At 45.8% G+C, this 26,708-nt stretch overlaps 1 protein-coding gene across 1 annotated transcript in view; it reads right to left on the reverse strand.

The window, feature by feature from the left end:
* LOC105984168 overlaps positions 1-19,076 on the reverse strand; it is a 94,110-nt gene extending 75,034 nt beyond the window's left edge. The window contains exons 1-3 of the mRNA XM_013014270.1: positions 19,067-19,076; positions 17,627-17,789; positions 11,233-11,324 (exon numbers count right to left, since the gene is read on the reverse strand). Coding sequence (XP_012869724.1) covers positions 11,233-11,324; positions 17,627-17,789; positions 19,067-19,076 — 265 coding nt within the window. The remainder of the gene's footprint in view (positions 1-11,232; positions 11,325-17,626; positions 17,790-19,066) is intronic.
* Between the last annotated feature and the right edge of the window lie 7,632 nt (positions 19,077-26,708).

Consider the following 26,708-nt stretch of genomic DNA (forward strand, 5'->3'; position numbering starts at 1 on the left):
TTTTTTTTTTTTTTTGGTGGTGGTGTGACTTGAACTCTGGGCCTGAGTTCTGTCCCTGAGCTCTTCAGCTCAAGGAGAGCGCTTGAGTCAGTGTCACTTCTGGTTTTCTGGTGGTTTACTGGAGGTAAGAGTCTCACAGACTTTCCTGCCCAGGCTGGCTTTGAAACTCGATCCTCAGATTTCAGCCTGCAGAGTAGCTAGGATTACATGTGTGAGCCACGGATGCCTGGCTAAGACCGTGTCTTTTAAGAAAGGAAGAAAAATTCTAAAAAAAAAAAAAAAAAGGAGAAAAATTTAAAAATAAGCAATTTCTAAATTTTAAATGGTGACCCTTCTACATGTCACCTCACATAACTACGTGGTCATCTACCCCAGCTGTCTGAGATGGAGGTACTTAGATTCAAGGAGCCTCATCTTACTCAACGGCCTAGTGGTGCAACTTAGATATGCCCAAGAGAAGCCAGGAGGTGCTTCCTATAAGTGAAAAGGTGAGAGCTTCCAACCTAGGAAGGACAGGAAATGGCCCATGCTGAGCCTGCTGAGACCCAGGTAGCAAGGAGTCTTCTATGGTGAACTTGTGAGGAAGGGAAAGGAAGCTGTGCTAGTTTTGCTGTCACAGGACGAATGGCGAAAGCTAAAGCCGCAGTGTGTGGGAAGCACTCAGCTCAGACGGGAAAGGCGTTAACCCGTGCGTGTTTATGCAAGAGAGGATCGGCAGGGTCTGGTGCCAGGCATCCACAGGGGGTCTTGGGACAGATCCCTTGCCAATCAGGGTCACCGCTGTAACTCGCTATCATAAGTTATGAAGCCCCTGCCATGATGGACAAGGGGCCCATTTGTATGTTAACGTGATTTTTTTTTTAGACACTATAAGTGATTTCTCTTCTTGGGCAAGAGGAGAAAACTTAAGCCAGCCACAGGACTCTAGTGAACAAGGACAGGAGAACAAATATCCTTTTTCACAGGGACTTTTCCTCCCTGCTTCTGGGAAGAGCCATGGGTGGGACACAGTCTGGAAATCCTCTCAGTTGACCCATAATGCTTTTGAAGACAATATGACGTGTCTTCTCCGGCGAGACTCAGAGCCACACTTTCCAGTACGAGTCAGAGGCTGACCCAGTCTCAGAGGTCCCCCTCCTGGTGCTCAGAGCTGTGAGAGACTAACGAGGGGCTGCGAATGTGGCTTAGTGGTAGGGTGCTTGCCTAGCATGCATGAAGCCCCAGGTTTGATTCCTTGGTATGACATAAACAGAAAAGGCCAGAAGTGGTGCTGTGGCTCAAGTGGTAGAGCTCTAACCTTGGGCAAAAGAAGCTCAAGGACCATGCCCAGGCCCTGAGTCAAGCCTAAAGATTGGTAAGAAAAAAAAAAGAAAAAGAATTCATTGTTGCCAGATGTGGTGGCACATACTCGGGAGACAGAGGCAGGAGGATTGTAGGTTTGAAGCCAACCTAGCTTACATTGTGAGACCCTATCTCAAAACCCCCCCAGGAAACAAAAAGAAAAACAATACAGAAATGTTGTGCTTGCTTAGAATATACAGGGCCCTGTGTTAAAAAAGAAAAAGAAAAATGAAAGTAATTCAGTCTTGAATGACAAAGAGTCACTTTCATTTAGCTTCCCATTGAAGGAACATGGAAGGAAGGATAGGAAGGAAGGAAGGAAGGAAGGAAGGAAGGAAGGAAGGAAGGAAGGAAGGGCATTAATAGGTACTCATTTAGGACTGAGGGCATAGCTAAGGGATAGAGCAACTGCCTAGGCAACTCGAGGCCCTGAACCCCAGTTCTACCAAAAGAAAAGAAGACAGGGATACCAAGGGGAAAAAAGCCTGGCATGGGAACCTGCAGGCCTGGAGTTCCCTGACTTCCAGTTCCTGATGGCAGCTTCTAGTCAAGGCCAGGTTAGCCTGGTCTCTTCTTTGTCTCCTTCCCTGCCTTCACATGGGCTAGTGCTTTGTGTGAAATGCAAGCGCTGAGTATTTTAAGATCCACATAAAAACAGTGATATTTTACTTTCCTATTTCTCAGCAAGTTGTTCTTGTTGGGTGATGAATAATGATAGCCTCTTTCGACATAATGACAATAAACTCTCTATGCAGCACATGCCATCTGCCCTGTCTGTGGTATTTACTTTATGTACACTATCTCCCTGTGTTTTCACAAGAATCCTTTGAAGCCTGTGTTATTTACTTTTCTCCTATTGATGAAAATGAGCTTAGAAAGGCTGTGGGTGTGGTCAGTGGTAGTACAAGAAGCTGTGGGTTTTATCCGGCATTGCTGGTGGTTCAGCAGGCTGAGATCTGCAGATCAAGGGTAAAAGCCAGCCTAGGGAGAACAGTCTGTGAGACTCTGATGTCTAGTTAACCAACAAAAGCTGGACCTGGAGGCATGGTTCAAGTGGTAGAGCTCCAGCCATAAGCAAAAAAAGCTGAGTAAGAGCTTGAGGCTCTGAGTTCAAGCTTCAGTGCTCAAGCACAAAAAACAGGGGATGGAGGAAGGGAAAGAAAGGAGGAGGGAAGAAGGGAGAGGAGGGGAAAAGAAAGGAGAAAAGGGAAGAAAAGGACCAAAGAGAGATGGATGCCTTCTTTTTAAGGTTCTTGGGACATGGGGGCTGGGTTATGTGATACACCTATGTCCTTCCAGTACGTTCTTACTCAGGTTACAGTGAGTGAGTAAATTCTAGCCTTAGCAACCAAACAACTACCAGACAGAGAAGCATGCCCTCTGAAGTGAAAGCTCAATCTGAACGTAAGTCTTCAGCCCTGGCCAGTCTGTTTCCATCCCACCACCCTCGGACCGGATCTTGGATACCTGCTTTAGAACACAGAAGCAAAAATCTTGTCTTAGGTTTTAGAAAGCTTTTCCAAGGCTCTGCAGAACTTTTTGATTTGCTCTTGTAAGTCAACATCCGCTTTTTCAGAAATGACACAACTCTTCTTTTCTCTTCAATCTCATGCCTATGTCGACACAGCCTTCTGCTCTGGGGATCTCTAGTTGGTACCTCAGAGCCCAACACCAAGATGATGTCCTTAGGAGGAGACCGAGCACTCAATACTTCCTCCAAAGCCTCAACATGTACAGCGGGGCTGCCTTACACTCTCCAACCCAGCCACAACTTTGGCTCCGCATCTGACGGCTGCCATCTTGCTCCACATCCTTCCCACGATGTGTCCCCAGCCCTAGCACTATACATTTATTTATAGACATAACGTTCCTTGTCAGTCACTCAGATTCTTCACAGCCTGGAGTGTGAGAGTAACTCACATGAAGAAACATGCGCAGTGTTTCCTTCTTCTCTGAAGTTCTACCATTAAGGGCAGGTAGTAGATGTTCCTAGAGATCGTGACCCCCATGCAGCCTGGAAGTCTCTGTGCTGGCAGAGACTCCCACCCTGCAGGTGGGAGCTCCTTCTCTAACGGACTTCTGGTGGTTCATGTGGTTCAGTTTCCAGCGGCTAACAAGCCCCCACCCGGGTCCTGTACACGTGTCGGAATTGCTTTCCTCTCCTCTTAGATCTAGGCAGGCCTTAACGCTGACTTTGATCAGCAGAAGACAGGCAGACCCCACTTCCTTTCTCAGGGAAGCCTGCCACCCCACATGAGGCCCCAGTCTGCTTCTGGAATGAGAGGTCACCAGGTAGAGGCCAGAGGCTCCAGCAGAGAAGAACTGCCCAGTTGAAATGCAGCCAGCCCACAGCGGGGCTTTAAGGCCCCAGGATTGAGGCGGCCTGTCACTCAGCCACAGACAAGTGGCAAAGGGAATGACACAGCTGTGTTCCTGGGAAGAAGAGCTCCGTTTGTTGACTGGACTCTATTTTTCAGGGCTACCACAAATATCCCAGGAAGGAACCCCAGAGTCACCGCTCACTCTTCCTGCCCTTTAATCTCTATACACTCCTCTCTCATGGAGTGCTGCCTTCCTCCTTCAGGCATCTGGGATTTAACCCTTCCTGTCTCCTCCTGCTGCCCAGTCCTTGTTCCCTGGATTTAGGAACCTAGACTACCCTCCTCTTTCCAAGGTCCCTTCCTCTGAGGTGTCCTGTGAACACACAGAGCTTTTCAGCACAATGGTTCCATCCAGTCAACTCTGGCTTCCAAAGTCTATTTCATCTTCCAGGGAACCTGGATCCCAACCCCCAGGCTTGCCGCACGGCGCCCCTCCTTCAGGCCTCTGTCAGCCTGGCCCTGACCGGTCCAGCCCTATTGGCTGAGTGCTCCTGTCTTTAGACATTCACAGCGTTCTACCTCATCAGTCAACACTTACTACATGGTGAGGGGGCCAGTGGCCAGTTGAGCCCTGTATTTATAACTCAGGTTCCTAATTACAGTGTAAGACTGAAGGCCTATTTCATACACTTAGGTGTGTTCTGCACAGCACATGCTAATGTCGGTTTTCAGAAGGCATCCTGCAGATCAAATAATTTTCCCTTCTTGAGTTACTAATACACTCCACACAAGTGTGTTGTATAGACTTTTGTATGACGCTGAGGAACAAGTCCATTTGGTTCAGAAAGTCTGTGTTTTTTATGAGATATTAAATAACATCAGCTGCAGAAAACAGATTAATCAAGTCCATGCCAGGTCTGAAACTATAAAGCTGTCTTGTGTGAACAAATGTGAGGTCTCCTGTTGTCTCCAGAGCCCAGCGCCACCCCTGGCCCCACAGAATGGCCACCACGCTGCCTCAGCAGCTGGGGCACATACCAAGTCCTGTGGCCAGTTGGATGAAAGGGGGATGGATGGGAACAATAAGAACAGGAAGGTTTAGTGGGCATGCTGCCACAACCTTGCCAGCACTTCAGTGGCTACCTGGAGGGAGGTCTTGGACCTGATGGGATGGTTTGGTCTCAAGTGTTCCCCCAAAAGCTAGGAGTGTTTTGGCTTGGTGTTCAGCAGGTGGTACTATTCTGGGAGGTTTTTGGAACCTTAGGATGAGACCAAGCTGGAGGCAGTAGCTCACAGGGAGTGGCCCTTGGACCTTTGTCCTGGAACCTTCCCCCAACCTGCTTCCATCCACCTCGAGGTGAAGGGCTCTTCTCTGCCCCCTACCCTCTACCCCTATGATGTTCGGCCCACGGGCATGGACTGAATGACCTCCGACAGAATTCTCTGAAACTGTGAGTCAAAATAAAGCTTCCCTTCTTTAAGTTATTTCTGTCAGGCTTTGGTCCTAACTAATATACTGGGGGTTGTATGTATTTCATTCATTTAATATTCAAAATAGCTGTGGATGAGGAAACCAAGGCTCAGAGAAGAGTCACTGTGACTAAAGCTACTCGAAGCCGAGTGGCTCTGCGGCCCATTTCCTTTCCACTGGCTGCGTTGTGTCTTCCTGGAAGAGAAAAGACTGTGGGATCAGAAGAACACAGCAAGCACCTGTTCCTGCCTCCTGTGCTAGGTGGGGGATGTGGAAACATTTGGCTCTTTCTCGGGGCTGCCAAGGACAGGCTTAGCAGGGCTGGAGACGTAGCCATAAATTCCACCAGTGCCCCTCCACAAATACACATACAATCCAAGAAGAGCATGCCTACCACACAAATGCCACTTCCAGAGAAACCCTACCGAGGCCCCATAATTTAACCTGTCCTTCACAGAAATTCCAGAGCTGCCCCCATCCTGCCGACCACCTAGTACTCACAGAAAGCCAGAATGAGCTGTATCAAAATGGGATTCTGACAATGCCATGTCTAAAAGATTCAGATGAACAAAAACACTAGGTAACTGAGGGACCAAAAACTTAGTCTAGATAGTTTGCAGTTTTCGTGTTGTTTTCAGTACTCTTCTCTGGCCAACAGCTGAGGAGAGAAAGAAAACTGACGCCCAGGGGTGTGTCTCTGGAGAGAGGAGAGACCTTGTGCCCTGGGAAAAGCTGCTGACCCAGTGTTTCCAGCCTTGAAACCCCTTTCCAGCTGAGAACAGCTGGGCAGGGGCAACCCGCAGCGACAGCCCAGCACTCTGCAGAGTGGCTTGATTGCCCAGCTTCTTGGAATATGGGGGCAGCCTGCTTTGCTCCTGGGGCTTAGAGAAATGACTTAGAGCTAACAGCGTGAACGGCAGACCTTCTGTCGCCACTGACTTAATCCTTTGGTTTCCAAGATGTCAAAAAGGCGGTCTTAATAATTCAGCATACTATCTGAATTTCAGACTTTAATTCCCAAACAATTCATAAAGAACATTCTGAGCAAGGGCCTCAACAGAAGCCTCCAATCTATCCCAAAGCCTCTGTTTTCAAAGAAATAAAGGCACCAGGGCTGTTCTTTTTTCTTTTCTTTTTTTTTTTTTTGGTGCCAGAACTAGGGCTTGAACCCTCGGAGCTGGGGTACTACCTCATAGCTTTTTCCATTCAAGACTGGTCCTCTATCACTTGAGCTACAATACCTATTTCAGCTTTTTGTTGGCTAACTGGAGAAAAGAGTTTCATGGACTTTACTACCCCAATTGGGTTTGAACTGGGATCCTCAGATCTCAGTCTCCTGAGCTAAGATTATAGGCATAATTTACCAGTGACCAGCTCTATTCAAACTCTTAACATAGTTTTTAAGACTTATTAGGGATCACAACTAAGAACTTTCAATTCCTGTGGGGTTTTTTTTGTTTGTTTTTGGTTTTTGTCAGTTGTGGGGGGTGAACAGGGCCTAGGTACTAACTCTGAGTTTTTTCTGCACAAAGCTAGTATTCTGGGCTGGGAAGGTGGCTCAGTGGTAGAGCGCTTGCCTTGCATGCATGAGGCCCTGGGTTCGATTCCTCAGCACCACATAAGCAAAAAGAAAAAAGCCGGAAGTGGAGCTGTGGCTCAAGTGGTAGAGCGCTAGCTTTAAGCTGAAGAGCTGAGTGAGGGACAGTGCTCAGGCCCCACAACCGACAAAAAAAAAAAAAAAGAAGTATCACCTGGGCTGGGGTTGTAGATCAGAGTACCAACCTAGCCCAGTCATGTAGGTCAATATGTCACAGATTTTAATCCAGACACTCTCTAAATGTTACATTAACATATTTTTATTTTTGGGTCCAGTTGTGGGGCCTGAACTCTGGGCCTGGGCGTGTCCCTGAGCTCTTCAGCTCAAGGCTAGTGCTCTACCACTTGAGCCACAGCACCACTTCCAGTTTTTGAGTGGCTAACTGGAGAAAAGAGTTTCATGGACTTTACTACCCCAATTGGGTTGAAACGGGAACCCCAAAACCCAATCTCCTGAGCTAAGATTATAGGCATAATTTACCAGTGACCAGCTCTATTCAAACTCTTAACATAGTTTTTAAGACTTATAGGGATCACAACTAAGAACTTTCAATTCCTGTGGGGTTTTTTTTGTTTGTTTTTGGTTTTTGTCAGTTGTGGGGGGTGAACAGGGCCTAGGTACTAACTCTGAGTTTTTTCTGCACAAAGCTAGTATTCTGGGCTGGGAAGGTGGCTCAGTGGTAGAGCGCTTGCCTTGCATGCATGAGGCCCTGGGTTCGATTCCTCAGCACCACATAAGCAAAAAGAAAAAAGAAGTGGCGCTGTGGCTCAAGTGGTAAAGCTGAAGAGCTGAGTGAGGGACAGTGCTCAGGCCCCACAACCGACAAAAAAAAAAAAAAAGAAGTATCACCTGGGCTGGGGTTGTAGATCAGAGTACCAACCTAGCCCAGTCATGTAGGTCAATATGTCACAGATTTTAATCCAGACACTCTCTAAATGTTACATTAACATATTTTTATTTTTGGGTCCAGTTGTGGGGCCTGAACTCTGGGCCTGGGCGCTGTCCCTCAGCTCTTCAGCTCAAGGCTAGTGCTCTACCACTTGAGCCACAGCACCACTTCCGGCTTTTTTCTTTTTGCTTATGTGGTGCTGAAGAATCAAACCCAGGGCCTCAGGCATGCAAGGCAAGCGCTCTACCACTGAGCCAACTTCCCAGCCCCAACATATTTTTAAATATTATAAAATTAATGTAAAAATTTGTTTTTTACAATGCATATAAGTGAGTAGATAAGCCTGGTGATGGCAGCTCACAGCTATAATCAGAGCTACCTGAAGGCTGAGAAGGTGAGGATCAAGGTTTTCAAGGCCCCTTCTGAATCCACAACTGGGTCCAGTGGTACACTTCTGTCATCCCAATCTATGTGAAAGGCTGAGATTGCAAAGAGTCTGGTCAGAAAATGCCACAAGACTATCTCCATGGGGGAAGTTGGACACACACACACACACACACACAGTGTTACACATCTACAATCCCAGCTACTCAGAGGCTAAAGTGGGAGGATCAATTGACACACACACACACACACACACACACACACACACACACACACAGTGTTACACAACTACAGTCCCAGCTACTCAGAGACTAAAGTGGGAGGATCAATTGAGCCCAGAAATTCAAGACCAGCCCAGGGAGCATAAAACTACCATGCCATTATTGTGGCTAATAAAAGTTAATACTAACTCCTTAGTATAATCTAAAATTAAATCTGATTCACATTTCTCTATTTCAAAAGATAATTTTTTATGGCTGAACTTGTAAGTAAATGTTGTTTGGCAAACAAAAACAGTCCTCACAGATGAGAAGGTAAATTTCTCATGCCCAAGGGCTGGGAAGGTGGTTTAGTGGTAGAGTGTTTGCCTAGCATGCATGAAGCCCTGGGTTTGATTCCTCAGTACCACATCAACAGGAAAAGCCAGAAGTGGTGCTGTGGCTCAAGTGGTAGAGTTCTAGCCTTGAGAAAAAGCACCTCAGGGACAGTACCCAGGTTCTGAGTTCAAGCCCCAGGACTGACCCCCCCAAAAAAAAATTCTCATGCCCAGACCCCCAGCAGAATTTCTTTGGCCTTAGACCAAGCTAAGTGACACAAACAAACCTGTACTTGTCTTAAATGCCATTGCATTACACTCACAATTACTTTTTTTTTTTTTGTCTAAGCAAGGCAAAATTGACTTCTGTGCAGAAGGGTGTGCCATCCACCAAAAATCTGGCAAACAAGCACCTACATTGCTTATTTTTTAAAATCCCTATAAAACTTTTATTAAGGAACTTAAAAGTAAAATAGAATAAAGCAAAAGCCACATGAAGGTCCACAAAAGCAAGTCCCTTTAAAAGCAATCTCAGTGGTGAGAATGAGTTTAACACAAGAAGAACATGTAGAGCTCTAGAGGTGGGATCCATAGGGTTAGTAAACTTGATGGCCTTGGACTTTGCTCTTCAAATCCGTATTTCTCCTAATGCAATAAGATCTTGGGTTTTGACCCTGAATTACTCTCCTTGTAGCAGTACATGCTGATCCACCTCTGGAAGAGAGAGCAAAGTTCTACCTCTCTGTACCCCTTCCAATCATAATTCATCTAGGCCTCTAGCTGGTAGCCCTTCTCTTAACATGCCCAGGGGCAGAGGTTCCTCTCCACACAATGGCCCACCATTCACTCAGATTCTGCTTTGTTCCTAAACATTCAGCCCCCCAGCCTCCTGCTGGGCCTGGTGCATTCAGTATGAACTTTCCAGGAACCTGCTCATGTCACAGGTCTTTTCCTGCATGACAAGTTCAATGCTAGTCATGAATAGTGGGCTTTACACAGAGGCTTAGTACTATTCATAAAAATGATGACTCCACACCCAGAAATAGTGAAAAACTGGCCTAAAAGAGGCAGGCTGTATCTCTATTAAATCCACCAGGGTATTACCCAGGTCTCTTGCTATAAATAGCATGCAAGTTTTTCTCTGCCATACTAATCAAACATACTAGAAACACAATAGTCTGCCAGATTCAAAGTGAGGGGGAATGTGGCTTGATGGGGAATCCTGGTACCCACAGAGTGAAGGCTTTTCTAAAGAACTAAAGCCACACAGGGCTTAGCCCCTACCCCCCAAACCAGGCACTATTGGGTTCTCATTCTCTCCTTCTGATGGTTCCACATCCAGATCACTTGAGAGTTATAGAAGAAAAAGTGAAAGCCATGTTGAATTTTCCGTCTTTGGAATGGTGAAGAGTTTCTGGTGAGTCTTGCATTTGTATTGTATGGGGTGTATTGTATTGTATTGTATGGAGTATTTGTATTATTTTTCTATCGTTCTCCCTTCTGTAGCTGACTATCAATGACTGCATGAAGCAGTTCCTGTTGGCCCAGGATATATTTTGTAAGTGTGGCTGAAGATTATCTTTGCAAATCAAAATGCCCAGATTCAATCCCCTCTTCATCATTCCTGAGAGAATGGCACAGGCTGGTAGGAAAAGACCATCTTTGTATAGAGCAAATGGACCGAGGAAAATCTGCTTTCCTCTCCTCTGCCCCTTTCCTCTTTATACAACTAGAGCCAAATGAGGTTTTTTTTTTTTTTCATTTTGAAAATCTGATTAAGCAGCTTGAGCAACAGCTCATTCTTATGGTCTTTACTGCTTTCTCATGTGGGCACAGGATAACGGCCCACTCAAGCTGGAAGGATGGCAAAGCTGTCAGGCAGCGGTGAGGCTCAAGGCAGGAGCTACAAAAGGTGATCCTACAGTGCTGGGCCTGTAGCACTAGTCAGGACCCTTTCTTTCCCCCCAAAGGCACCAGAATTCACTGCAGCTGCAGGCACAGGGAAGAGGAATCCCAGACTTCCGTGACACCTTGTCCTGAGAAACAGAAGGGGAAGCAGATGAAGAGTGGCCTGTGGGAAGGAAAAGTAAGCTAGTGGACTAGTTAAGAGTGAATACTCCTTTGCTTACATTTGGGAACTGAGAAACTTTGTTCTTCTGGCATGTTTAAAAATATCTTCTAGCCAGGCTAGAAGTGGGCCGGTGGCTCACGCCTGTAATCCTAGCTACTCAGGAGGCTGAGATCTGAGGACTGTGGTTCAAAGCCAGCCCGGGCAGGAAAGTCTGTGAGACTCTGATCTCCAATAAACCACCAGAAAACCGGAAGTGGCGCTGTGGCTCAACTGGAGAGCACTAGCCTTGAGCTGAAGAGCTGAGGGACAGTGCCCAGGCCCAGAGTTCAGGCCCCACGACCGGACCCCAAAAAAAAAAAATACATTTCAGAAAGTGTAAAATACCATCTTTTCCCTGCACCTTGCTTTGGAGTGGCTGCCTCTTTCCTCAGCAGCGGGAAGAGCTGACCAAAGCTGGGCTCACCACCTGGGGAACACACCAGAGAAGCGGTCCCATTCCTCAAACACCTCGGGCCAGGATACCTGTCTTTGTACCTCCTTAGGAAACCCACTGGCCTGGCTACCTGTGCTCTGCCCCATGGAACTTGGGACCCGTCAACCACGGGAAGGAGCAATGGTCTTACTCTGGCAGGCAGGAATCTCACAGTACTTCCAGTAGACGCCATCCTCATGTTCTGCCACATAGCACCAGGGGCTCACATCTCCATCCGGGTTCCTGTTGGGGAATAATGACACAATGAATGACACTGTAACTGTTTCAAGCTAACCTGGTGTTCAGGGTGTGTTGTGTGTTGTGGTTTGTGTGTATGTGTGCATGTGCGTGCGTGTGTGTGTGTGTGTGTGTGTGTGTGTGTGAGATACTGGGGTTTGAACTTAGGGTTCTGCTTGCTCTATAGGCCAGCACTTTGATCTGAATCTAAATATTCCAAGAGCTGAGAGAGCACAGCTGCTTTTAACACTGCCCTGGGTATATCCACTGACACCAACAATTCGAATGGCAATCTGGGAATTAGCATCAAAGAACCTAAAAATAAAAAACGAACAAAAAAAAACTTTCTTCTTTGCAGTACTAGGACCTAAACTCAAGACCTTGCACTTTAGTAGGCAGGTGCTCTTCCATATGAGCCATGCCCCAGCCCAAAAGATGCAAAGTCTTTGGCAATTTCTTTCTTTTTTTTGGGGGGGGGGTCCGGTCGTGGGGACTGAACTCTGGGCCTGAGCACTGTCCCTCAGCTCTTCAGCTAGCACTCTACCACTTGAGCCATAGCACCACTTCCGGCTTTTTTCTTTTTGCTTATGTGGTGCTGAGGAATCGAGCCCAGGCCTCAGGCATGTAAGGCAAGCACTCTGCCACTGAGCCACCTTCCCAGCCCTGGCAATTTCTTCTTTAGAAATTTACTCTAAGAAACCAGGTGCCGGTGGCTCACACCTGTAATCTTAGCTACTCAGGAGGCTGAGATCTGAGGATGATGGTTCAAAGCCAGCCCAGGCAGGAAAGTCCATGAGACTCTTTTTTTTTTTCTGTTTATGTGGTGCTTTTTCTGTTTTATGTGGTGCTGAGGAATCGAACCCAGGGCCTCATGCTTGCAAGGCATGCACTCTACCGCTGAGCTACCTTCCTAGCCCCCATGAGACTCTTATATTCAATAAGCCACCAGAAAACCGCTGTGGCTCAAGTGGTAGAGCACTCGCCTTGAGCTGAAGAGTGCAGGGACAGTGCCCAGGCCCAGAGTTCAAGCCCACGATTGACAAAAAAAAAAAAAAAAGAAAGAAAGAAAGAAGGAAATTTACTCTAAGGAAGAGTTTACTTACATAGATGTTCAAAAACATTTTTATTATAAAAAATTGGAAGTAGAAAATATGCAACAATAAAGTATTATTTAAATAAATATGATACATCCAAAGCCAGGCACTGGTGGCTCATGCCTATAATCCTAGTTATTGAGGAGGCTGGGACCTGAGAGGCTTAAGGTTCAAAGCCAGACCAAGCAGGAAAGTCTGTGAGATGCTTATCTTCAATTAACTAGTTAAAAAAAAAAATAGGTTAGAGGTGTGGGTCAGGTGAGGCCTTGAGCTTAAACTCCAGTATCAAAAAACTATAGGCAGCAAGGGAAGGGGTGACATTGTCCAAAAACAAATGTACTCTTTACCTGATTTTTTTTTTGTCAGTTGTGAGGCTTCAACTCTGGGCCTGGGCGCTGTCCCTCAGCTCTTCAGATTAAAGCTAGTGCTCTACCACTTGAGCCACAGCACCACTAAGAGTCTCACAGTCTTTCCTGCCTAGGCTGGCTGAACCGAGATCCTTAGATCTCAGCCTCCTGGGTAACTAGAATTACAGGTGTGAGCCACCGGCACCCAGCTACCTAACTTATCCTAACTGTAACTCCTCTATATATCACCTTTATAACATTTGTTTTTTTTGCTGGTCTTGGGGCCTAGACTCTGGGCCTGGGCGCTGTCCCTCAGCTCTTCAGCTCAAGGCTAGTGCTCTACTACTCGAGCCACTGCACCACTTCCAGCTGAGGAATGGAACCCAGGGCCTCATGCACGTAAGGCAAGCACTCTACCACGTAGCCACCTCCCCAGCCCCAATAACAATTTTTAAAATTAAAAGAAAAATAGATGTATGTTATGCAGCTAGGGCAAATGTACTATAGAGAACTGCCTTTAACATGGAAAGATAATCATGAAGTCTCTTTGGTTTTGTGTGTGTGTGCCAGTCCTAGGGCTTGAACTCAGGCCCTGTGCACTGTCACCGAGCTTTTTTACTCAAGGCTATTGCTCTACTACTTAAGCCAAAGCTTCACTTCCAGCTTTTTGGTAATTTACAGGAGATGAGTCTCACATTTTCCTCCCCAGGCTGGCTTTGAACCATGATCCTCAGACCTCAGACTTCTGAGTAGCTAGGATGACAGGTGTGAACCATTGGCACTCAGGTACTTATATGATGCTAGATGAAGCTGGTGTGGTGGCACATGCCTGTAATCCCAGCACTCAGGAAGCTGTGAGATGTATTTAGAGAAGGATATACACTAGACTCTTAAAAGTATTTATCTGGCCAGATGCTGGTGGCTCACACCTGTAATGGTACCTCCTCAGGAGGCTGAAATCTGAGGCTCACAGTTTGAAGCCAGCCTGGGCAGAAAAGTCCCGGTGAGATTCTTATCTCCAATTAACCTCTCAAAAAACAAAACAAAAAAACTGAAAGTGGAGCTGTGGCTCAAAGTGATAGAGCTAGGGTAGCCTTGAGCAAAAGAGCTCAAGGACAGCACTCAGGTCCTGAGTTTAGGCCTCACAATCGATTTTTTAAAAAGTATTTATCTGTAGGTGATAACACTACGGAAGATTTTGTAACAGGGCCTTAACAGTTGCTGGACTCCTTCAGTTGACTCCTTCCTTGGGCCCATAAATTAACTCAAAGCAGGATAAAAGCTAGGCATTCCAGCCTCTCTACTTTTTACCTATGTCCTTTGCCCTGGGCCAATCTCTCAGGCAGTGAATTTGCCACTATCTTGGAATTCAGGAAAAACTGCCAGGTGTCTATGATTCATACGGTAATAAACCCCATCATGGAAGAACTTCCAAGACCACCAGAAGAAACACCCCGCCTGTGTACTGGGTGTACTAGCAATTCTGCTCATCCATTGCCCCCAATTCCTCCTCCTATTTAAGACTTCAGGAAGTCTGGGGAATAGGGAGGAGAATGGGTGAGAAGAGAAATGCGCTGCCAGTGCGCGCCATAAATCTCCTTTCCCTGCCTTCACCATGGCTTATCTTTCAGTTGGCTTGTTGGGGTGAGTAGCTGGATCTGACTTATAAAATCTGAGTCTGGGTTTGAGGTCTAAAATGCCCTATAACAATTAAAATTTCCCCCCTCTTCTTCATTTTCTTACTTCCTCAACAATGAGCATTTCAAGTGTGCGATTTTTTAACAGTGAAGTCCCCGTGGTACAGACTCCTCTGCTAACTTCCCACCAGGATGGGACTGGCCAATTCCTGTTCCACAGAACTGGGTCCTGCTCCTTCCTCCAAGCTCAGACCCCTGTCATGCTGGCACTCACTTCTGATTATTTAAAAAACAAAACAAAACAATTACTTCCTCATCCCTTAATAAGAACAGCTTGGAGTTTCAACTGTGAGATGTCATGACAGTAAATGGCGGCACAGCTGAAGAGCACTGGCAAATGGGGGTGGGGGTGGGGGCTGCTGCTGGCCACACAGGAAAGCCTCCCCTCCCTTCACTACTTCCCAAGCCCCTTCACTGGACTCAGAATGCTAGAAACCTGACACGCTAGCTAGGGCGGAAACGGGCATAAAGACCCTGTAACCCCTATCGGGCCTGAGCGGATAAGACTATTGTGTGGCCTAAAAGATAAGTTTCCTGGAGGCACAAAGGGTCCTTTTATTTCTTGTGCCCAAAGGCAGGTGCCAGTGCCAGCCCTGCTCTTCCCCAGTCTCTGCCTCCCCTTTAATCCAGATACTTCAGCCCATCCAGGGGAAATGTGTTCCCATCACTCGCCAACTCCCAAACATCTCAGATGTGATGCGGCTGAGAGACGAAAGACAAACACGGTGTCGGGTGTCAGCTGAGAAATCAAAGTAGGAGAACTTGTATAAAAGCCCTTCTTTAGACAGTATTTCACTGTCATTTTCCTCCCTCTATTCACTGGTCAGCTTTGATGTCGTATTGGATAAAGCTCTTAGAAAAACAACTGTTTATTATCAATGTCAAAGCCATTCTGAAAAGCATCAGAGTAGCTTAATAAAAAACCCCGCAAATTCATCCTTACTTCACTGCAACCCTGAAACAAAAGACCTGGACTTTGATGTGATAATCACCAATTTCAGCCTCTCGTTTTGAAGAATAAACTGGTAATTCAGGTATGTACATTCCTTGGAATCAAAAGGTCAGGGGAAAGGTGCTCCTAGACATGGTGCTGTCCTACAGGGGGGACAATATTCTTCATAAAAATTCAGCCTCATTGGAAATTAACAATGTACCTTACAAACAGCTCTTTGAGAAGGCTTGAGAAAGAAAATATGGAATATCCAACAGCCTCCTGCCAGGAGACACTTTAGGGGCTGGGGTTCAGCTCAGTGGTAGAGGCCTTCCCAGCCCTGCATCACAAACAAGAACAGAGAGGGGCTGGGAAGGTGGCTCAGTGGTAGAGCTCTTGCCTTGCATGCCTGAGGCCCTGGGTTTGATTCCTCAGCACCACATAAGCAAAAAGAAAAAAGCCAGAAGTGGCGCTGTGGCTCAAGTGGTAGAGCGCTAGCCTTGAGCTGAAGAGCTGAGGGACAGCGCCCAGGCCCAGAGTTCAGGCCCCACGACCGGACCCAAAAAAAAAAAAAAAAGAACAGAGATATGCTAGAACAAGAAGCCAAGTAATTATGAAAAAAAAATTCTTTCCTGGGCCTAAACATTCTCCCCAACTCAACCTACCCTCAACCTAACTATTCCTATGAATAGAAAAATTAGGGGAAGGTAATATACCAGAAATAGAGTGGGACTAATTTTTTTCATTTATGCAAAAAAATTAAATCAATATGTACAACTTTGAAAACAAAATGAAAAAGAGTTGTGTAACGAGCATATGTAACTTGAACAGGAAAATTCAAAAGAACAAAATGGGAGGCAGTTCATACACAGCAGCGCGACTCAGGGAGGGCTTCCAGGAAAGAGGAAAAATGAGAGCTGCACTCCTTCAACAGTAAACATCTGTAGCATTTGAAAAAAAAAACATTTGAAGAACAAACTTTTGATGCTTTTTATAATAGAGCAAAAACAAATAGGGGGGAAGAGGGATGGTACCAGGGGAAACAGGTGATAGAGAAAACTAAAGGTACAAGGAGAAGGAAAACCTAAGATTGCAGCCTGGTGACTTCATCATAGCCATGAGGACCCTGGCTTGTTAGCCAAGGTTTGTGGAAGGCAGAAGGCAAGCGAGGGGCCTGCAAAACACGGGAAGCTAGGTGTTGGCTCAGCTGCATCAATAGTGCCATGGGGTTGGGATATCCACATACCATCGGAAGCAGGACAGAGTATGGAGCTCAGCAATCATTTTCCCCTGTCTCAATGGCTCAAGAGGCTATAGTTGCACCTGTCCGAATAATGATCAAATTCAACACACTGAGTAACCATGAGTCATGTTATCAGCATCTTGGGAGAAGTAGCTAAAGGGCAGAACCAAAGGTGCTTAGAATCCTTGTTCTCATTCCTACATACCAGTGATTCTTAACTTGCATTCAGTCACACACTACTGAGAATCTGATTAAAGCCATGTATCATATCCATAAAGAAGCCATTGAATACACATGGACTTGAGAGTTAAAAGTTCCTGCAAAGTTGGGAGCTGGCGGCTCATGCCTGTAGTCCTAGTTTCTCAGAGTTCAAGACCCGTGACTGACAAAAAAAAAAAAAAAGTTCCTGCAATCCTAGTGGGGAGGCTGAAGAAGGAAGATCGCTTGAACTCAGGACTTCAAGTTTTAAGTTAGCTTGGGCAACAGAGTAAGACCTTCACTCAACAATAACAACAAAATCCCTTAGCTGGGTGTTGGTGGCTCACACTTGTAAAGCCAGCCTGGGCAGGAAAGTCTGCAAGAGTCTTATCTCAGTGAACCACCAAAAAAGCCAGAAGTGCAGCTGTGGCTCAAGTGGTAGAGTGCTAACTTTGAGCAGAAAAGCTCATGGGGAAGTGTTCAGGCCCTGAGTTCAAGCACCAAGATTGGCATGCATGCACATGTGCAGGCAGACATACACACAGACACACAGACAGGCAGACAGACAGACAGACAGACAGGCAGACAGACAGACAGGCAGGCAGACAGGCAGACAGACAGACAGACAGACAGACAGACACACACACACACACACACACACACACACACACGATAAGAAAGGCTTTCTGAGTTGGTCAGAATAACACCAGAAAGTTTTCCCTACTTGTAAGTGGGGCAGGAGGTTGAAAGAAGAGATCAGAGATATTTTTTTCCTTACGTATCACAGCCACATCTTACCTGCAATAGTTGTGCTCACCCAGGCCGCCCTCCCCGTTGGGGTATTTCAGAGTGTTGTACGGATGCTGGAAAGTCTCGTTCCAGAACAGACATGGCTTCCCGCCTTGCAGAGCCGTCCAGTTCTGCGTTCCCCTATAATCTGCACCATTGGCTGTGAAACACTCTAGGAGAAAGAAAAGACAGAGCATACAAATTTTCTGGCAACACTGAGAGTCTCCCTCCCTCTCTAGTTGATGTGTTAGTTGTTTTGTTTGGAATAAGCTGGAAATGGATAGTGCCTTGCTAAATTCTGGAGCTTGGGCTGAGCAAATCAGAACGAGGTACCCTGTGTCAATGCCAGACAATCCTGGCACTAGCTTGTCAAGGCACCAGGACATTTCCCCCCAAAGTACACACATCTCAATGAAGATATAAACAAGGAGCTGAAATGTACCGAAGCCCATGAAGTGAACCAGGAAACCCCCAAATCTTGGAAGAGTTGCTACCAGCCCTGTGTGTTGAATTCTGGGTACTCGGAGGGGGTCACTGCTCTCGCCAGCATCTCTGTGTCGTAACTAGAACCAGGTCACCAGCTGTAACTGAGCTCTCCCCTACAGTCTGAAAGGCTGCACTGACACTTGGATTTAATAAGACCATCGGATACAGCAATGCTTTGGAATCCCAATCACACAAATCTGGGAGTGACTCACATTCCCTGGTAATGAGGAACAGTCTTCCCCCACGCTGTCTGAGATAGAGGTGCAACAAAACAGGACGCCCTCCCGAGGGAGAAGGCTAGGGTGGTCTGTTCCCTCACCTCTTTCTGAAACTCTTTACTAACAGGATGTACTTGCAAATGGTCACAGGTCCCATTTCATAAAAGGACAAATCCTTGCAGGTGCAATCTGGTGCTTGTAAAAAAAAAAAAAATCTGCTTCTCAGATTCAGGGGGATGGAGACTGAGGCCGACAGGCTTCCCCCAACATCTTGCAAACATTAAACGCACAGAGGTTCATGAGAAAGGCACAGTACAAAGACTATTTTAAAAAATTAGCTTAGTTGAAATTGACAGAGAGAAGCACTTCAAACACTTCTTCAAGATGTAGCACTAGAACCTGGCAGTCCGTTCCTAGCCTGTTTTCCCTCTTTCCCCTGGCTTGCAGTGACCTGTGACTTCCAGAGTTAAGGACTCTCAACGCCATTTCTTGTTGAAGAGTGAATGCTCTAGGCTACTAAGCTTGTGGATGACACCAGCATGATTTCTTTTAATATTTAATATTTAAAAACTACTTAGAACATCTCTCTTCTAGCACCTCCTTCCTCCGTCGGCCCGGCCCTATGTTTCATTGGGAATGGCACTGTCTTATGGACAGCCAAAAGAATCTGGAATTCTAGGGTCTATGAAAAACCCAGCAGTTTCTCATGTTCAGTACCACATATGTTACAATAGGTACGACTCACCATGTACCATAACAACGTAATACTTGACCAAGAGTCTACATAAATTTGAAAAAAAAAAGTTCAAGGGTAATTGAAGGAGGCAGCTCAGCAAAGCATGACATACTTTAAACCAAGAGGCTCAGTCTTGGCTTCTTGTCCTGGACATTCTGCTGGCCAGCTGTGCGACCTTGGATGAATAACCATCATGCACATCAGTTCTAATATTTACACTGTGTTTTACTGTGTGCCAAGCTAAAAGCTTTACGAATGCCAATTCACCACCAACCCCAGTAAAAAGGACCCTTAACACAAGCCATTCTATGCAAGAGGAGGCTGGACACCTGGTCACATCCCACACTGGCAGAAGCCCTGAGGCTCATCCTTAATTTCCCAACCTGCTTCCCCCCTACCCCGCCCCAGGTCTTACTCATCATCAAGTCCATTGGCTTTATTTATTAAATATCTTTAGGTAGTTGTGCAAAGGGGCTGCAATTCAACAGGCCAATTTATGAGTACAGTGCATCTTGATCAGTGTCATTCCTTCTATCAATTCTTCCCTCATCTCTCTCTGATTCACCCATCCCCTCAAGTTACCTATTTCTATTTTTACATATGTATATTGAGTATTATGACTGTATTAGCCCACCATTCCCCATCCTGTTTTCCTTACCAGCCCCCTTACAAAAACAAAACATGTTTCAGCTCCACTGGTGTTCTTACATGTCCCTGTTTAGTGCTGCTTATCACCAAGGAACAGTTCAGGCCTCATAGCTTCCCCCGCTGTTCTGTAATTCATTCTACTGGCTAGGAAGGTGGCTCAGTGGGAGAGTGCTTGCCTTGCATGCATGAGGCTCTAGGTTCCATGCCTCAGCACCACATAAGCAGAAAAAGCCGGAAGTGGCGCTGTGGCTCAAGTGGTAGAATGCTAGCCATGAGCTGAAGAGCTGAGAGACAGTACCCAAGCCCAGAGTTAAGGCCCCATGACCGACAAAAGGAAAAAAAAAAAAAGACTATAATCCATTCTACCACACAGAACACAAAGATCCAGGAGAAGGATCTTTGCCCCATATGCCCCACAGCCATTTCCCATCTTCCACAGCACCCAGTTCTTTCTTAGTCGCTCACTGTGGGCCAGAGCCACAATAACCTGCACATTTTTGTGTGTACCAATTCTAGGGCTTGAACTGAGGGCCTGGGCACTGTCCCTGAGCTTTTGTGCTCAAGGCTGGTGCTCTACCACTTGAGCAACACCTCCATTTCTGGCTTTTTTGGGGCAGTTAATTGGAGATTCAAGTCTCACAGACTTTTTTGCTCAAGTTAACTTCAAACCTTGATCCTCAGATCCCATCCTCCTGAGTAGCTAGTTACAGGCGTGAATTCTGAGACCACTGCCACACCATTTCCTACTGGAACTCTTCGTCCCTAATACTGCTGCAGCAGAGTGTGACCTGCAAGGGCAAGGTTACCTCCTTGCCACTTCCTCCGAAAACCTCCCACCATCTCCATAGCTCTTTTCCTGCCCTTTACATGCTTGCTTCATAGCTCTCATCTTCCCTAGGACTGCATGCCCAAGCCTCTGTTCCTGAAGGATCCTCAGTCTCCGAATGCAACCAGCTACAAATAAAAAAAAAAAAAATCCAGAAAAAAAGGGTCTCTGTTGAACATGTGAAGACATTATTTCTTTGTCCTCAGCCTCTAAGCAATACAGTATAACACACAATTATTTACACAGCATTTATACTGTAGGTATTTTAAGTAATCTAGAGATGACTTAGACAATATGGAAGGATATGTGCATTATATGCAAATAGTATGCCATTTTATACAGGGACTTGAGCATCCTCGGCATCCTGGACCCAAGACTCCCCGAAAACTGAGACATCTGTATTTGCTCTCTGAGACAGAGATACAGAGAGAGAAAAAGAAAGAGAAAGGAAGAGAGAGAATATATGTGAGGGTATGTGCCACACTAAAGCTTTGTCCCAACACCTGTACTTCTAAAATGCTATCCAGGTAATTCTATTACAGAATGAGGTTTAGGAGTCACAAGACTAGATGATTCTAAGAACATCACACCAACCTTTGCCAGCTGCTAGAATTTTCATGGTTATGTGCGAATACATCTTCATTGCCTACCTGATCTTGTCCATCAACATATCACATTGTACACTTTTAAAACACATAATAAAAAAATAAATTCTTTTTTAAAAAATAGTGAGGTCAGGCACCAGTGGCTCACATCTGTAATCCTAGCTACTCAGGAGGCTGAGATCTAAGTATCACAGTTCAAAGCCAGTCCGGGCAGGAAAGTCTATGAGACTCTTATCTCCAATTAACTACCAGAAAACCAGAAGTGCGCTGTGGCTCAAAGTAGGGCAGCATTAGCCTTGAGCAAAAAGAGCTTAGGGACAATGCCCAAGCCCTGGGTTCAAGCCCCATTGCCAAAAAAAGTGGTAAAAAGGGACACAGGAGTCATTAAAATACCCTTCCTTCCTTCCTTCTTTCCTTCCTTCCTTCCGTCCTTCCTTCCTTCCTTCCTTCCTTCCTTCCTTCCTTCCTTCCGTCCTTCCTTCCTCCCTTTCTTTTGCCAGTCCTGGGCTTGAACTCAGGGCCTGGGCACTGTTCTTGAGCATCTTTTGCCACTTGAGCCACTTCTGGCTTTTTCTGTGTATGTGGTACTGAGGAATTGAACCCAGGGCTTCATGCATGCTAGGCAAACACTCTTCCACTAAGCCACATCCCAGCCTTAAATAGGCTCTAATGAACAGTCTTAACAATACACAACAACCAGTGGGACCCATTCCCAAGGACTCAGATGACTTAATTTGTAATTCAAAAGAATGGCAGCCAGGGCTGGGAAGGTGGCTCAGTAGTAGAGCGCTTGCCTTGCATGCCCGAGGGCATGGGTTCGATTCCTCAGCACCACATAAGCAAAAAGAAAAAAGCCGGAAGTGGCGCTGTGGCCCAAGTGGTGGAGCGCTAGCCTTGAGCTGAAGAGCTAAGGGACAGCGCCCAGGCCCAGAGTTCAGGCCCCATGACCGGACCCAAAAAAAAAAAAAAAAAAAGAATGGCAATCATCCATCCACAGACAGCCCTCACCCATGGGTCTGAGATGTTACCTACACAGGGATGAGACAGGGCATGCTTAATTGTTTCAGTCTCTTTCTCTCAGATTCACAGTTATGCCAGGGAAACAGAGGCAGTATGCTAGATTTTAATAATTACTTTTTTATTTTTAATAAATAAAAATAAATTTAGATTTGCCATCTAAACTGTGAGGAAAGGCAAGAAAAAAAAAGTTTTGTATTTGGGATTTAGAGTTATCTGCCCATCTTGATTTCATCAGAGCCTCAGGGTGTGTACTAGATAATAAGTACACTCCCTCACATTTTTCTTTTATTTCTTTACTGCTTTGGATCTGACATAATTTTGGCTAGATAAGTAAGGAGTGGCTGAAAAAAATTCCCACACCACTTGTGTATTTATATATTCAATGCCAAAGAATGAGTGAAGGCAATAGAACTAATGTCTGGTATATTACTCATTAATTCATTTGAAAAATATTTGTCCTGTACTTATAATGTGTCCAGGACCTCAATGGCTAGTAAAGACCCTGTATTCATGGTGCTCACAAGCTAACAGAGGATAGAAACACATGATAAACCAATCAAATAACAAGTTTGTAATCCTAGTTACTCAGAAGGTGGGCTCAAGGCTAGCTTTGGCAGAAAAGTCCAAAAGACTCCATCTCTAAAATAACCAGCAAAAAGCTGAGCTGGAAGTATGGCTCAAGTAGTAGAGCATCAACCAAGCAAGTGTGAGTTCAAACCCCACTATCAATTTTTTTTAAAAATCAGGTGCTAGTGGCTCACACCTGTAATTCTAGTTACTCAGGAACTGAGATCTGAAGATTATGGTTCAAAGCCAGTCAGGGTAGGAAAAAAATCCATGAGACACTTATCTCCAATTAAACACCAGAAAACCAAAAGTGGAACTGTGGCTCAAAATGATAGAGTGCTAGCCTTGAGCAAAAGAGCTCAGAGACAGCCCCAAGCCTTGAGTTCAAGCCCCATGACCACAACTACCAACAACAACAACAAAACCTAGGAAAAAGAGTCTGACAACTTGGCATTGAGATCAGTTGGAGGGTTGTTACTGCAGAAGGAAGGCTGACTTGCACTGCTAGCTGTCAGCTGTGGGTGCCAAGATACCTTCTCTTCCTTCCTTCCTAACTTCCTTCCTTCCTTCCTTTTTTCCTTCCTTCCTTCCTTTCTTCCTTCTTTCCTTCCTCCCCTCCTTCCTTCTCTCCCCTCCTTCATTTCTTCCTCCCTCCTTCCTCTTCCTTCCTTCCTTCTTTCCTCAACTTAGGATGGAACCCAGGGCCTTGCACATGCTAAGTGCATGCTCTTCCACAAGTTACATACACCCTTAGCACTCCATGTATTTTGAAGGTAAAGCCAAAAGCATTTGTTGGGCTCAGAGAGGAAGAGGCTGAACAAGCAGGCCAGCAGATGGGGCTCAGGGAGGACGCTGTGTTTGGATGTGGATTGAAGAGTTTGGTTCTGTGTGGGTTAAATTTGGGATACCTTTTGTTTTGTTTTGTTTTGATCGGTGGTGGGGCTTGAACTCTGGGCCTGAGCACTGTCCCTGCGCTCTTCAGCTCAAGGTGAGCACTCTACTGCCTGAGCCACAGTGTCACTTCCGGTTTTCTAGTGGTTTATTGGAGGTAAGAGTCTCACAGACTTTCCTGCCCGGGCTGGCTTTGAACCACAATCCTCAGCCTTCTGAGTAGCTAGGATTACAGGCGTGAGCCACCAGCGCCCAGCTCGGGATACCTTTGATAAAACTATGGACAGAGAGGTTGCCAAGGCTTCGTGAGGCTGGGATGGAGGAGAGTCCAGAGGACACAGAGGACATTTGGACCCCCCCATGCTTGAGAAAGTAGGAGAAAAGCACTTCTCGGCCAGTACTTATTTTTTTTTTTTGCTGATTGTGGGGCCTGAACTCTGGGCCTGGGCGCTGTCCCTCAGCTCTTCAGCTTAAGGCTAGCGCTCTACCACTTGAGCCACAGCACCACTTCTGGCTTTTTCTGCTTATCTGTTGCTGAGGAATCGAACCCAGGGCCTAATGTATACAAGGCAAGCACTCTACCACTGAGCCACCTTCCCAGCCCTCAGCCAGTACTTTCTATCAGGAAAATGTCTGTTAACAAAGTGACTCAGTATGGACAACAGGTGCTGGGCGTGCTAGAGTCAGGCCTTGGCTTTCTTGTTGACAAGTTAATCTTCAGTTTCTTCACTTGCAAATGGAGGCCTTCAGTTACCTGTAACTTTTTGTTGGTGGTGGTGTTGGTGGTGGGGCTTGAACTCTAGGCCTGGGTGCTTTAGCTCAAGGCCAGCACTCTACCAACTTGAGTCACCACTTCCTTCAGTTATCTGTAGCTCAGGGCAGGTGGAAGGATTGGAGATGTGCAAGAATACTGGGGGAGGTACATAGTAGGTGTGTGCCTCGAAACTTGTGTGCCAAGAATATTATGTAATTATACAGGTATAAACATACTCAAACTTTATTATAAGTTTGAAAATATGATTACCATAATGATAATATAATTTGTCTTGGTCCATAAAAATAAGTACTATCAAAGTTACTGTCAGCTGGACACTGATGGCTCTGTAATCCTACTCAGGAGGCTGAAATCTGAGGATCACAGTTTGAAGCCAGCCTGGACAGGAAAGTCTTTCGGAGAATCTTATCTCCACTAAACTACCAAAAAAGCTGGAACTGGAGTAGTGGCTCAAGCAGTAGAGGACTAGCCTTGAGCAAAAGCAGCTCAGGGCCAGGCACCGGTGGCTCATGCCTGTAATCCTAGCTACTCAGGAGGCTGAGATCTGAAGATTGCAGTTCAAAGCCAGCCAGGGCAGGAAAGTCTGTGAGACTTGTCTCCAAATAACCACCAGAAAACTGCAAGTGGTACTGTTGCCCAAGTGGTAGAACTCTTGCCTTGAGCTAAAGAGCTCAGGGACAGTGCCCAGGTCCAGAGTTCAAGCCCCACAACTGCCCCCCCCCCGCACCACCAAAAAAAAGCAGCAGCAGCAGCTCAGGGACAATGCCTAGACCCTGAGTTCAAGCCCCAGGACCTCACCAAAAAAAATGGTGCTGTCATAGGAGTAGGTAGGCACATCATCCTGCTGTGATTTTGTTTAAAGTTATTAGTTTACTCTCAAAATATATATATATACAAACTATATATGTATATAGTTTGAATTCTAATAGCCAATGGATAAGAGGCAAGAAAAATATACAATGGAGTTTTTATTAATCAAAATTTCAGCTGCAACTATGGTAAAATACATCTTGAATTACAGAATTCAATACTTCATAAATAATATGTTAGAAAAAATTATAAATTAAGAAAAGTTCCACTGGGTGACAATGGCTCATGCCTGTAATCCTAGCTATTCAGGAGGCTGAGATCTAAGGATTGTGATTCAAAGTCAGTCTAGGCAAGAAAGAGAAAACCAACAAAACCAGGTCAATCAGAAAACCAGAAGTGGAGCTGTGGCTCAAAGTGATAGAGTGCTAGCCTTGAGCAAAAGAGCTCAGGAACAGTGCCCAGGCCCATCAGGGACCTATACACACACACACACACACACACACACACACACACACACACGCACACACGCACACACGCACACAATTAATGTTTAAAATTATAACAGGTATTTGGGTAGGAACTCCAAGCTTCCAGTAACTCACTAATGTGAATACAAAGGGAAGGAGGAAAAGCCCTCATCTTTGTTCCCAAGACCTACAAGTTTATCCTGTGGTCACATGCACATGAAGTTTTGAGAACAGTGGTGTTGCAGATCTCAAAGTCATGAGTGTTCTTCATAAAGGAACATCCCATAAATGTTACCACGGCAAAACTCTAAGCCAACATTATTATTCAACACGTGGAGGTCTTTTGGTCTTGGGACATTCCATCAAAGGGGACAGTAGGACCTCACCTTACTCTTCCTCTCTTGAACTTTCTGGCTATGAAGGAAGCATAAATGGGTTTGCTAGACATGGGGGTTATAGGCGCACCTTGCAAACTATGCTCCTGGATAAAGGATGCTTGTTTCAGTTAAGAGCAGCCTTGTGGTAAAGGAGCAAGTGATCCTGAGAGTTCCCAATTTTCTCCCACCCAAGGTCAGTAAGCCATGGCTGGACACGCTCCAGTCTTTCACAGCAGCTCACTCCCATGAAATTCTGTGATCACACCATCACATGGAAAGAGCACAGTTTGGTGGTGGAGGGGAGCCCTCTGCCCACCTAATGCTTAATTGAAGAATCGCTGGGATTACGGGTAAATGACCCTCGATAAGGAGCTGACAGCTACATGGCTCAGCAAACCCCCACTACTTGGGGCCTTGGTTTTCCCCTCAGTTTCTTCCTCTGTGAAATGAGGGCATTCGACCCATATGGTCTTAACGTACCTTTGCTCTAAACAGCTAAAATTATATGATTTAATATACAAAGCTGAGGGTTGGGGCTGGGAAGGTGGCTCAGTGGTAGAGTGCTTGCCTAGCATGCATGAAGCCCTGGGTTCAATTCATCGGCACCACATAAAACAGCAAAGGCTGGAAGGAGCACTGTGACTCAAGTGGTAGAGCGCTAGCCT

This window comes from Dipodomys ordii, unplaced genomic scaffold (genome assembly GCF_000151885.1).
Source record: "Dipodomys ordii isolate 6190 unplaced genomic scaffold, Dord_2.0 Scaffold23, whole genome shotgun sequence".
In the NCBI taxonomy this organism is placed as follows: domain Eukaryota; kingdom Metazoa; phylum Chordata; class Mammalia; order Rodentia; family Heteromyidae; genus Dipodomys; species Dipodomys ordii.